At 41.8% G+C, this 13266-nt stretch overlaps 1 protein-coding gene across 3 annotated transcripts; it reads right to left on the reverse strand.

Annotated features, from left to right (window-relative positions):
• Nucleotides 1–195: 195 nt before the first annotated feature.
• On the reverse strand, nucleotides 196–13251 carry amdhd2 (amidohydrolase domain containing 2). Of its 3 annotated transcripts, none has more exons than XM_022223872.2 (9): nucleotides 13177–13251; nucleotides 11543–11808; nucleotides 10365–10504; nucleotides 9211–9265; nucleotides 8689–8904; nucleotides 7894–7982; nucleotides 6203–6347; nucleotides 3079–3208; nucleotides 196–2205 (listed from the first exon to the last, which is right to left on the reverse strand). In XM_022223872.2, the coding sequence occupies exons 2-9, from the start codon at nucleotides 11754–11756 to the stop codon at nucleotides 1947–1949; spliced, it is 1248 nt and encodes a 415-aa protein (XP_022079564.2). In that variant the 5' UTR covers nucleotides 11757–11808; nucleotides 13177–13251; the 3' UTR covers nucleotides 196–1946. The 3 variants fall into 3 exon arrangements, with proteins under 3 accessions (XP_022079564.2, XP_022079565.2, XP_086989513.1); XM_022223873.2 differs by lacking the exon at nucleotides 13177–13251 and adding an exon at nucleotides 13000–13132; XM_087133387.1 differs by lacking the exon at nucleotides 13177–13251 and adding an exon at nucleotides 12641–12659.
• Nucleotides 13252–13266: the final 15 nt, after the last annotated feature.

Genomic DNA, 13266 nt, shown 5'->3' on the forward strand with positions numbered 1-13266 from the left:
TCTGTGTTTACTGTACAAAAAGGTGCTAAAATACCTTATTTACAACAAGGTTCCTTAGACGGAGTCAAAAGTATAACAAAAAACGTCCTAAGCATAGTTTTACTAATTTCCTGTTTTAAAATGTAACCAAAACTGCCACTTGAAGGAACCCGATGACCACCGATTCAAAATGATACAAATGTATCACCACGCCTATCAAACTATGATTCTGGACTTTCCAGTTTTTTTATTTGCCAATAACCACAAACACCAAAGAAACGACATTGCACATTTTCCACAAATTTGCAACATGGAATCCATGCGAAATATAGCAACTCTACATTCTGTAAGCCAACAAACCAGTTATGTGTATATCTCAGGCAATTAGTGTCAGTAGAACGTGGAAGGTTGGGGATACGTGTGCCGCACTACCCTTATCAAAATGCTTCAAAGCTGGTCATGAAATAAATGCAACTGGATTTACATATAATTCAATGAAAATACCAGTGGTTCTTATGGTACACACTGCATGTGTCAGTATATAGTGCATATCTCATGGTAAGGAAATACATCTTTATCATTCTTCAACTGCCCAGCGGTTCCAAACATTTTGGACGGAGGGATCTTGAAGAGAGGAAGTATTTGATTTTGGAAGATTCTCTAAGAGGAATTTTAATCGATGCATAAATTACGGATGCCTACAGCTTACGGAAGGGAGGAAGACAGAGTGTTTGTGAAACGCTTAGGAGGAACAAGAGACTTGATATGGAAGTTGAAATGTCTGTGGTTCAAATCCTGCTGTAGAAATATTCCTATCTACAAACTGCTGAGTGCATTGATACAAACTGATTAACGGGGCTGTTGCTTACATGCAGGTGTGTTGGCCACAATTGGTCGATCTGTGTGATCACTGCCCTCCTTATGCGATTGGTTAATCTTACTGCGCGATTTGTCAATAAACTGACCATCAGCTAGTCTTTCCTAAGTCATGGCTGTGGAAGATTTTTTCAAAAACGGGGAAGTAAAATGAGAATTTTCAAGATGGATTAACCAATCGTGCAGAGAGAACGGGCAATCGTGCAGATTGGCCAATTGCGGGGAATGTGCTTTATTGGAACCAGGTGCCTGCTGCAAACACAGGTACATGTACACAAGAAATCCTGATTGTCATTAAAAACTTGAAACTCAGGTATAAAGCATACAGGTATTTCCAACGAGTAATTCCCCACCGAGCAGTTTGCCATGATGCCATGGTATGCTCTGTGAAATGAAATAAACCACAAGTTATTTTGAAGGTATCTGGATGCCAAAAAAATGTACTTAGTTTTATCAGTGATCAATAAATGAAGATTTGTGTTTATTTTCTCAAGGTGGATGTCTGATCATTTCGAGATGGATTTTGGTAATGCATATAAAATGGTAGATGGTGTCTGTTTTTGCATCCAAGTACATGTAAGGCTTCACAATTTAAATGTCGGCATAAAGACACAAGGTATATCTCAAATTCACAAGTGATTTATTAAGATGAATCACAGAGTCTTGGATAAGAGTTGGATGTAATACGGCACCTATGGGAAGAGCTGTACCCCCATAGGGTGCAATGATATGCATCTTACCCCTAATGCTTAATGGGCTTTTTTTCACATGGCCAGTTTGGATTGCACTCCCTGAATCCACTTTGTTCAGTGAACACTCGAAGCAGGAAGACGCCTATTTGGCTACAGTTAAAGGTACAGCCCCGTTTTGCTTTTTTTACTTTTATTCAAAAACATAAAGACGACCTGATGCTTTATCTATACTTTGGAATTGCCCATCGGAACACACGGACAGTAATCTATAATTTGCCCCATTGCATAATCTTCATTCCAACATATATTCAATTTTCAGAATATCTATACAGGGATTGCCTCGCTGTCGGTTCAAGATGGCCGACTCAAGAATAACGCCAACCGCATTTTACTGGTGATTTACAAAAAAGGCCTGCTTGTCATTTCCTCAGCGGGGCTAGCATCCCACACCATCTTGCCTCCTATGTAGGTCCGCTTGACGTTCAGCCCCTCGTCCAGGAGGATGAAGTCGGCGTCGGTGCCGTACTCCAGGGTGCCCTTGAGGTGATGGATGTTGAGGAGCTGGGCAGGGTGGAGGGTGGCGGCTTCCAGGGCCTCCACTGTGGTGCAACCTGTGGCCTGCTTGAAGTGCCGCACACAGCTGTCCATCATGGCGGTGCTGACGGTCGATACAAAAGCAACACAAATTCAGCTTGATCCTAACATTATTCCACTCTAGACTCAAAAGAGGGGTTCTTCATGCGAACAGTTATATGGACAATACAGTTTTGCTATTTCAACCATTATCGGTTGTTCAGTTGTTTTGCTTCTTGTACACGATGTGTATGAACAGCTGTCCAACTCCAAAATGGCAGCCTCGGATAAAAACCTTGTATACATGGCCAATCTTGCTTTGGATCATATGATAAATACTGGTACCTATACCAAGATTCAACCATTTTCAACTCACTCATGGATGACTACTTCATGTAAATGTTAACAGAAAAAAATGGACACATTAATATTGATCTCTTCAGTGATGAGATCCACACCATGTGCACATGTAGTTTAACAAGCTGCATGTAATGTCACAAGACCTGACAAACTGAGCACCTATCTGGCTTGCTAACTGTGACTGTTTGCTTCCAAAACCCTCCCTTATCATCACGAATCCTCCAAAATCCTGCACTAGGTAGAAAACAAATGGCACGTTCTTTGCACTTTAACTTTAAAGGAGTGTCAAGCCCAAACGGAAAGTAACTGTAGCTGGGATCTGTCTTCTTCAACCCTCCAAACCATTCTGTAATATGTTAAAATCTAGGAGGTTTAGGATCAGTGAACTGGCAGCTGTCGGTTCACTAAGAAAACTCTGCTCTCTGATGAAGATGGTATACACCAAGTATACGACAAGTCCATTACAACCTGTGCTCTGGCGAATAGCAAAATCCATTCATTTCATACGGGCCTACTCCTGGGTACTGAGAACAAAACTGACTATAAAGAGCTGCTTGAATTCACTGCATTAGTTTTGTTTCATGTACGCTAGACACACCTTCCACATAGCGTCTGTGTTCCTGCCACGTAAGCCCGGTCCCCATCAACTTGCACGGTCACGCTGCCAAGTTGGTGTATGCCACTCGGCAGACCGGTAGCCGCTATGGCATCTGTCACCAGCACAATACCTGGCATACACACACAGAGACACCCAAAATCACACAATCATCCAATTGGCTCCACTGTTGTTTTCAACTGGCAACAGTCACGAAGAGTGCACTTTGAATGATGCTGGACACTCTGGGCAAAAGACAGGCCAGCATTTTCCAGCTGAAGCACCAAGAACCAGAAAACGGTATGTCGGAAACTGCATGGAAATAGGTGGGTACTGCCATCACCGCACTGAGGGGATGATGTTTCTTCTTAGAAAAGTCAAGACCGAGCTGTGGGGACCAAACCCATATGGAGTCCCCATAACATTTTTGGTCCTCGCAACTTCTGCGTAATTTCAATTGTATGTTGTACCCACAAATACGGAATGACAGGCCTTGTGTTTAGGGTTTCAAATTCCAGCAGGTGGTTACATGTCGTGACCTTCAGCAAGTCACTTGACCCTTTGGTGTACATGCCTCTCTCTAACCAGGAGTAATTGGGTACCTGTCAGGCCGCACACGGTTCTTGTGTTTAGCAGTAAGTTGCCTCAAATGGTAGGATCCGACCCCTAAAGGAGCTGAGATGGTTTCCGAAATGTTCAGGGAGTGTTAGCCTGATAAGCAAAAGTGATGGTAGCATATCGGCGCCTTTGAATGACAGATACTGTTAAAAAGCACCTCTAGGGAAAACATGTTTTCTCTGATTTTATCTGTTCAAATAAATATGGAAGCATCCAAAAGGAACGCAGCGTCATTTGTCTTCAGAGCTCAACTATACCAAGCTAAACAGGCTTTTTTTCTGTTCATGCCAAGATGCAAATTCTGAAAGTAGATTGTGCCATTCAGAGAAAACAAAGAAAATGAGGGGAACACTTGTCCTGTGTTTGTAGTGGGTAAACCATTGTCTGTGCGTGCCAAACAATGCATGTAGCTATTGTTTGGCAGGCACAAGGGTTTATCCACCACGAACACACGGTGAGAGTTCCCTTCACTTTCTGTTTTCTCCAAATGATGCAATCAACATTCAGAATAGTGAGAAAAACAGAGGAAAAAAAAACCTTTTGAGTTTTTATAGTTGAGCTCTGAAGACAAATGACACTGCATTCGATTTGGATGCGTCCATATTTATTTGAACAGATAAAATCAGAGAAAACATGTTTTCCTTAGAGGTCCTCTTTAAATACTGTAAGTCCTAATATTATAAATATTTGCAGTTGGAAGTTTTTAATGCATCACAATTAGTTTGCATGAAGGAAATGCACGACTGAAAATAACCAGATTTGAAACCTTCATGAGCCAATGGGTTTGAACATGTTTGTCTCAAAACTTGCTACTTTCTGGTTATTCTTGAAGCAGCATACCCAGCACCTAGAGCAGTAAATGTGTTTGAAGCGCATTCAATCAAAATTAGTCACACACATTACACAACATATGCCTGTAAACCAGTATGCACATACATGTGATGTGTCCTTTACAGGCTCCCATAAGTAGGCCAAACACCACAAACCTGTAAGAGACAGTGCAAGTTAAAAAAAGAAAAAAGAAAAAAAATGATTGAACACCTGTGCAGTAAAAAAAAATTCCATGGTCATAAATACTAAAAGACTCTTTAGCCATTGGTCAAGTTGCTCTTTGCACGCTGCCGCCATAGGCATGCAGAGCCTGCAACTGGCAGCTTGTACAATGGCATCAGAATAGAGGGATCCCAATACAACGCTTTTAGCGTTGATCTGCGCACTTCCGCATTTGAAAACGAGGCTGTATGTGTCAGCTTCAATTCTTAGTACGATCAGACGACTGAAAGTAAGGAGTCAAGACACAAAATACATAAAGGTATGTTAAATTCAGACTTTTCAGGCTGCAAATTTTTGTGGAAGAGTCTTTCAGGATGACTTGACTCGTGCAATCAAAAGAAAAAATAACGACAATTGACCGCGCACTAACGTACCTGCGAATGCCGTGTATCTTGTGCAGTGGGCGTGGTTTAAACTGAAGTGGCGTCACACTTACGAACCATATACTCCATGTACTGTGTCGACTCCGCGGGCGCGCACGACGTAGTTCAACACAGAGAGCCTCGGTTTCGATGCAGATATGCGCAGATGGCGCAAATGTGAAATCCCTCTATCGCTTTGTCCAATTGCATGGTATAAGAACTAAATGCAGCCAGCACAAAAGTACATAAGCAACATCCATGGGAAGCTGCCAGATCGAGGCTCTGCATGACTATGGCGGAGGCGTGCAAAGAAGCGAATAGCATGTCATGTGGCCAGTCTTAAAACAAGTGATAAAGCACAGGCTCGTAGAGGCACAGGTGCTTGGAAAAATTGAAGTAAAATTGGTGAAAAAAACGATTGGAAATTCATCAATTTTAAACTCGTTTTTATTTTCTGACTCATGAAGTTTTTAAGAAGAGCAATAAATCTGTGCTTTGCCAGTCTGAAATATTGGTTGAAACTGCTGCAGGAGAATGGAGGCTAGTTTCACATCTCTCGCCATCGGCTCATTCAGTTCTGCACCACCTCTGATAGTACACGCCACGTGTGTGCCTATCTCCATATAAGCCGACTGTTTATGATTACCCGCGAGAGGAACATACCATAAAGTGACAAGAGGGGTGGTTGAAAAAAAAAAATTTGAGTACAACTGTTGAGCAAAATCGTTTCAAAGTTGTAACTTTAAAGCTTGTTTTGACTTCTTGGTATAAATATGTGCTTGGCCAGTCTTAAACATTCGCCTAAGACCGACTGAGAACGGATGCTATTAATACCTTTGCCTGTAGAGCAAGCATTTAAGTCGTGCCCCTTCTCCTGAGTCGGTCTTAAACGAGTATTTAAGACCAGCCGTGCATATTTATTCCTTTAATTAACAGGAAGGCACAATGGGAGGACAAATCATGGCTAGCGAGTTAAATCTGTGGCAAACCAAACTTGGGAGGTGACTGCAAAGAGTGAACACCACACTGACGATGAGAAACAGAAACGGCCCAAACAGAAGTGGACAATTACCCATACCCCGAGCATGCCTTACCTTCAGGGTGGGCCCTGTACGCTATCCTGAGAGCTGCAGGGTTTGTGTGGATGCCGTCAGCTATCATGCCGTAGAAGATTGTCTGACCTGGTGGGACCTGATCACTGGTAAGGAGTCCAACAATGCCGGGGTCACGGTGGTGAAACTGGAGAAAAAGAATCCAATATTGCATCCAATCTCCAAGATCTGAAATGCAACTCCATTTTACATTCCAGACCAAATCCATAAATAATGAGCCTTACAAGAACCTTTCAAAATTTATCTTACAATTAAGACAGGGTACATTTGAGTCTTCATTTTGAGGTCACACTCTCTTTGACATCTTGACAAGACTACACAGTGTGAGTATGTGGAGGCAAAAAACATTGGCAGTTCCGACCGATTTCCAAAGTTGCAAGATGTTTGAAGGCATGCGGCTCAGAGGTAGTTATAGCAACCTATTGATTGTTCGGCTGGGTCTGGTCACATTTTGTGGCTGTAGTGTGCAATGGCATAACAAGGATTTCTCAGTGATTGATCAGGGTGAGGGAACACCAGCATCCTATACAGGGATCAACTGATGTAGGTTTTATCTGTGGAATATCAGCTGATGTCCGATCCGATGCGACGTTTTTACCAACAACTGAAAATGCAACCTAAACAAGATGGAGACCTGCTCATAACAACACAAAACCAGTGTACTCCCTTAAAATTTAAAATGTCAGTTTACACATTACTGGGAATAGGATTAGGTTTTTGCCTTTACTGTCACTGAGTTGAGAGAATTGTGTACATCACATCGCCTTTTGCATGATACCGATTGTATGTGCTCCGTTGTATTCAAACCCAATGCACACAATGCATACATTAAGAATAGACACACAGCACCTCGGCCTGAATCATGGCCAGCCTTTAGCCATGTTAGTCAAGGTGCGCATAGCACTGGTACACCATGCTTAGCTTGGGACTTCGCCACTCGAGTTGGTGTTTTTGTCGCACCAATGGCTGAGGTGTGCATCGTGTGTCCAGGTAGCCACGCATGCCTTGAGTAAAGGCTAAATCTCAGGCTACCCTGAGACTGGTCACACAGCAACTCATTGTGCCACACGCGGTGTAGTTCCCTGGCTCTTTTCATGGCAATGAATGGAAATGGTAAACATGTACACTGACTGCTCCTGGCCCACAGTCCATGCATTGAGATGTTGCAGCACGGATCGTGTAGATGTAATTTTCAGGGATGCTTTAGGTGGGTTTAACTGTTCATTTATCTCACCAAATGAAAATAAAAACACTCTTTTATTCATGCTCAAATAAAAAATATGAAATTTGCATTTGGACTCACATTGGCAAGGAAGGTCAGATTTTGCCGATCCGATGTTTTGCCGATGTTGCCCACTGGCCCAATCCGATGTCCAATCCGATCATCGGTTAATCCCTAATCTCTATACAAGCATTTTTTCTGTAAGGATTAGAACTTATATAATTTCCCAGGGACATTTTCTTTTTGACACCTACCTAGTCAGTAACTCTCACAAAATTGGGAAGTTATCCGAAAACCGGCATTCAAAGGTAGGACAAGACCATTCAAAAAGCTGCGAGAAAACCCTATCAGCAAATTTTAACAACTTCTTATCACACAAAAGAGGGGGAAAAAAGCCGTCCCTCTCTTTAAGTCACCAGATTACGGCTCACAAGTACATATCCACACTTACAGGTAGCATGGCGTTGAAGAGATGTGTGATAAAAGAAGCACCGTGCTTGACGGCATCCTCAGCTTGAGGTAGATTGGCCACAGAGTGTCCTGAGAAAGAAAAAACAAAAACAAATGATGACAAAAAGAAGTGGGACATGTCTACGGGTCGAAGAAGGCTCCAAAGTATCTACCCAGCCTTGTTAACTCCTACGTGTGCCATTCATGTGTTCTGTTTGATTCTTGCGATCCGTTGGATGAATCGTTCGCTTCAGACAAGAGTTCTTGTGCTCAGAATGGTTTAGTCAATGTAAAGGACTGAGGCAATAGCCGCGAAACAACCAGCCTCAATGGAGTTATCATGTCTATGTCCTTGAGCGAGACTGTTTACAACGATTGCCTCTCTTTATCTTGGACTAACAAAATGGATACCTCTGCACAGGCAGTGAAAGATGAGGGTTAGATAAGGCAATAATGTCATGCCTGTGTCTACCAAAGAATTTTGCACCACATGAGAGAGTGGTCAAAAGGAACTTGAGAACCAAACAAACAACCACAACAACACTAACACGGTTCATAACTCCGTCATTTGGTTTGGCAATGTTTTCATTATATTCAAAATGGCACAGATCAGCAAACTTACTTGACATGAGGATTGATACTCCAATCTGGTTAAATTACAGAAACCTATTTCCCCCTCAGTGCTTGATTTTGTGGGTTCACAAAGTACCTTTAGGACAGTCCCACTGCAAGACCGTGGTATGATCATTATCTCCAGGTCATAAGGAACCAATGCGTGGACTTTGCAGGCACCTACCTAGTGAAATGACTATTCCTTCTCTTGACAGCCTCGTCACCACATCCGCTGACTGGCAAGATTCGGGGGCAAGGGTCACAATAGCAACGTTGTCCAGTGAGTGGTAGACTTGTAGAAACTCCTCAAAGCTGCATGGCTGTTCGCAGTCTTTAATCAGCTCAATGGGGTGAGCCCCGGGCTTGTCCTTGCTGATAAATGGCCCTTCTAAATGGATTCCTGTGGCCAAAGAGGAAATTGGGGAAACTTTTATGAACAGAAATTCTCCATGGGCGGGCTTGGGAAAATTTGATATGTAAAATCTACTCCACCTTCTTAAAAACTACACTTCGATAAGACGTGCACCAAATCTCGGCATGTCCAAAAATGCTACTTTGATTCTTTGTTTGCCTAACAAACCTTTTTTTTTGTTAAAATTAGGCTGTAATCTCTTCAGAAGTCCAACATACTGTGCTAAAAAAGGTGCAATCTTGGCAAATAACGAGACAGAATTTCTGGGTAAGGTTAAGGTTTTTTTTAGCTTACCTAAGACACCAGCACCATTATGACTTCCGTTTGTTCTTTTTATCTGGGGAAGAATCTACGAGAAAAAGAAAAGATTGGATTTAGACCAACGATCACTAGACAGAAAAAATAAATCAACAGGCATATCATCTCTTTATCTGAAGAAAACTGTCAGAAAAGGACAACCATATGAAATTTACTGATAAGCAACTGTCAAGCTGTATGCTGTTTGCTAGAAATCTTCTCCAATCCCAATAGAATTCCAACCTGGCAAATTCTTTTTACTTTGACTTTTGATGAGGGCACGGAACCCAGTGTAAGGTAACAATGGCTAGCCCTTTGACCTTAACCCTAACTCCCCAGAGTGAGTTACTAGGAACCATACCCATTCACACAAATTCCAACACCATATGGTAAACTGTGCACAAAAACTGTTGGATTCTGTTTATTTTGGGTATGCCTGAACCCATGTTAAAGCACAAGCAGTTTAGGGGTACAGTACCAAGTGCCACAAATTCACACACTTTGCTGGTGTTCAATTCTGTGTGGTTAGGGAAGGTTAAGGTTAAAGAGCTGGGCTTTGTCAGACATGTATCTCATGTGTGTCGGCCCATGAGATGATCGAGCATGTCCATGGGAAAAGTTAAGCTTTTTAACCAACCTTTTTTGGATAAAAGAGCTTATCATGAAAACATTATGCGAGAGCATTTTGGAATCCTTACAAGTCTCCTGACGATGGATCGGAGGGGTCTGAAGCACTGAGTACCTGCTGGTCCTATCAGAACCACACATACTCACAAAGGAGATATTCTGCATGGTGCTAATGCAAGCCTTGTACCTACCGGTAACTTGCCAACTTCACCACGAGAAGCTTCAAAGCTCAACATTATGTCTGATTTTCATACAAATGGTGCCAAAATGATGATATTTGATAAGATATTAAGTGAACAATCCTCAAAGAAAATAATGATATTACTGGGAAAATGTGAGGGGGTTGAGGAAAGAGTCCCAGCTCTTTTAGGGTTACAATCCGCAGCCCCTGGTGACACTTTAAAAAATAACGGAATAAAACAGCTTGGCTCTATCTTCTGCAATCCTGCAAAATCCTTTAAGACCACCTGATGGACTTTGAAGGATCTGAAAAGGTTTCGGTCTAGAATCAAAGTTGACCGTACCTGCCTGTAGGTTTCTGGGCTGGATGTGATAACTGTGGGGCAGTAAGAGGTGACGCCATAGGCAAGGAGTTTCTTGGAGACCCTCTGCAGGCCAATGGCAAGAGAATCGGGATCAGAGGAGAAGTCAATCCCAAACGCACCTTTGTTTGAACACAAAATGACAGGAAATAAAAGGCAATCCAAATTTGGCAGCCTGACGATAAACAGATCAAATGGAATCACAAAAAGAAATGCCTTGAAGTGTTTGTTGAGTCAAAGACATCAATTTGATTGGCATTTTAAACAGATCCAAAGACTTGTGTGCATTTTTTAACCCATTTCATGTCCAAGTAAATGTGCATCAATGTATGTGAATTTTTTTCAATCCGCTTAATGTCCAAGTTACACACATAAACTTAATACAAATGAGCATCAACATATTTTGAAAAAAAAACACTTTGAAAAAACTTTAAATTTGGAACCAGAGAGCATCTTTCTTTGACAGTAACTGTGCTAACAAAAATAAAATGTTTACCAAAGTTTTAATAAAATAATTAAACAAAAGCTTTACATGTGTCTGGGGCCAATTTCACAGCACTGCTTCAGCTAAAAATTTGTTTAAGCATGAAAAAACCTTGCTTGACAAATCAGGTTACCAGCCAAAACTTCTGGTGATGTATATTGTTTTGGAATGGTATTTACCTGTCTTTTGGTTAGCATGACAATCACATGGAGTTTGAGCTGGTAACCTTTGTTTATTAAGCAAGGTTTTTTGTGCTTTTAAAGCAAATTCTGTGCTTGAGCAGCTCCATAAAATTGGCCCGAGCAGCTGTTTACACTCTTCAAGAGAATTCTTGGCATGTACAGGAATTACTTGTAAGGGAGGGGGGCCTAGTGGTTAAGGATCTGCCTCAGAGGGTCCGGAGTCGAATCACAATGCTAACAATAGGTTGTGTGATGTGTCCTTGGGCAAGCCACTTTACCCCTAATTGCCTCTTTCCATCCAGGAGTATATTGGGTACTGGCATTAACTGAGGAGTAACCAGTGATGGACTGGCATCCCATGGGGGGGATGGGGGAGGACAGAAATATTCCCAGCCCTCTCATGCCAAGGACAGCAGGCATTTAACATCAGCCAGATGAATCAAATTGGCTCCGAACGGATTTGCTTCAGCTGAAATTGGTTTGATTTTATTTACCGTTTATTTGAGCATCGATGAAGCCAGGACTTATTATGCAGTTATCACAGTTCAGCTGATAGTCAGCGTAGCCTTTCTCCACAAAGAATAGGGATTCAGGATTCAGGATCTTTCCGTCTCGTACCCATAGGTCTTCCTTGATGATTTGGTGCTTGTACAGAATGCGACAGTTGCGAAACTGCGTGACTGGGGAATCAGACACTTTGGAAGGCATAGTTTAGTTGGAAGGTGGACGGCATCACTAATTAACAGTAGATTCCCAAATCCTGCAAAGAATGAAGGTATTTCAATTTGTTAGTTAAATATACCTGCTGTTTATATACACTCAACGGTTGCAAAAACATATGACGATCTTTGCCCCATGCGACTTCCTGTTAAATACATGTACATGTGGGTCCTATTCATGTAGGCTCATCACAGTGATGAGAATGCAACTGTGCATACATGTATCGCTGCCCATTCTACTCTTGTTTTGGAAATAAATCTTTTTTGGATACTACTGTGACAAGAATGGGGTGCTGATTGCCACATACCACATACAATTGGGACAATGGGGCATTAGTAACTAATAATCATAATAATTGAAAATTTATAATGTGCCATTTCCACAACACTGATCAGTGGCGCAGTACATATCAAAAATAATTGATTATCAATAGCTCTGCAACTGGTTGATTGTACAGCGTTAAGTACATGTACATGTACTGTTTGCGCAGTTATTCATCCACATTAAACAGCTGGTCGATAATGCAGAAATGGGCTCTCCATCATGAGTAAATCAGGCAGGCCGTTAACAATTTCTGAGATTTACAATGGCAAAGGCCTAGGCCTACAGGTAACTTTCATAACCCCAGCCCAATCCAGTAATCACAATGTTGTAAATGCAAATGTTCAAGAATTTCATCATTTTAATGAGGATATAAGGTAAATAAGCCTCCTCATCTGACATGTAACTTCACCAAGAAGGCATGTATGAAATTTGGTTAATGCAGCTGTGATGGAAGAGGAAGTTGACACAATTAAAACAGCCAAAATGTGTAGGCCTATGTGGGAGTTTGTACATGGCTATCTACAGAGTTTGTACAATTTAAACCTTACAGTTCTGGAACTTCAACATAGGCCTACGTATACAGGGACATGTACACACTTCACTGCTAGTCGAACTGCCTTGAACCAGGAGGCAACTTTACAGGGGACCTGGTCGTGCCGGTTGAAAAAGGCCAAAGGCTTATAATTACATGTACGTTTGTGTGTAGGGCCTAGCACGCCTCTAGGCTAGGGCCTAGGGTTTCAGGATAAGAGTTCTATATACATGTACTCCATAGGCCTACAGAGACATCACTCATTTTCCGTTGTAGTGGTTTATTAGCCATTAGAAAGAGATAACGTGTTCTTCCAAATTTAGCAGTGACATTATTAAAGCATTACGCCTAATTAGGTCCTGGGCGCAGACCTACATGTACAACATGACCAGTGATGACCAGTCTCGAACTTAGAAGGTTTGTGCACCATGTACACAGGGTGTCAAGAGGTGGGACAAATGTTATTTCAATACTTGAAGCTTATGCTTTCAAGTTTCTTTCTAATTCTTTTTAATAAACAAGATTAGTATCAAGTCAAGTAGGCCTACTTACAGTACATCACACATCACGTGCCGAGCGCGCCTGAAGCCCGTGTTCTTAACACAGCGCCCTCCCTTGATAAAGTAAAATGAAAAATATCTG

The sequence above is a fragment of the Acanthaster planci genome, linkage group LG02 (assembly GCF_054643075.1).
Source record: "Acanthaster planci isolate LZ-2023a linkage group LG02, COTS_SCS, whole genome shotgun sequence".
Classification (NCBI taxonomy): domain Eukaryota; kingdom Metazoa; phylum Echinodermata; class Asteroidea; order Valvatida; family Acanthasteridae; genus Acanthaster; species Acanthaster planci.

Coding starts and splice junctions, on each gene's coding strand:
- amdhd2 (XM_022223872.2), bottom strand. CDS start 11,756: ATGCCTTCCAAAGTGTCTGATTCCCCAGTCACGCAGTTTCGCAACTGT. Junction 10,505..11,542: donor CATCGATGCTCAAATAAACG/GTAAATAAAATC, acceptor GTTCAAACAAAG/GTGCGTTTGGGATTGACTTC. Junction 3,209..6,202: donor GTACAGGGCCCACCCTGAAG/GTAAGGCATGCT, acceptor TGTGTATGCCAG/GTATTGTGCTGGTGACAGAT.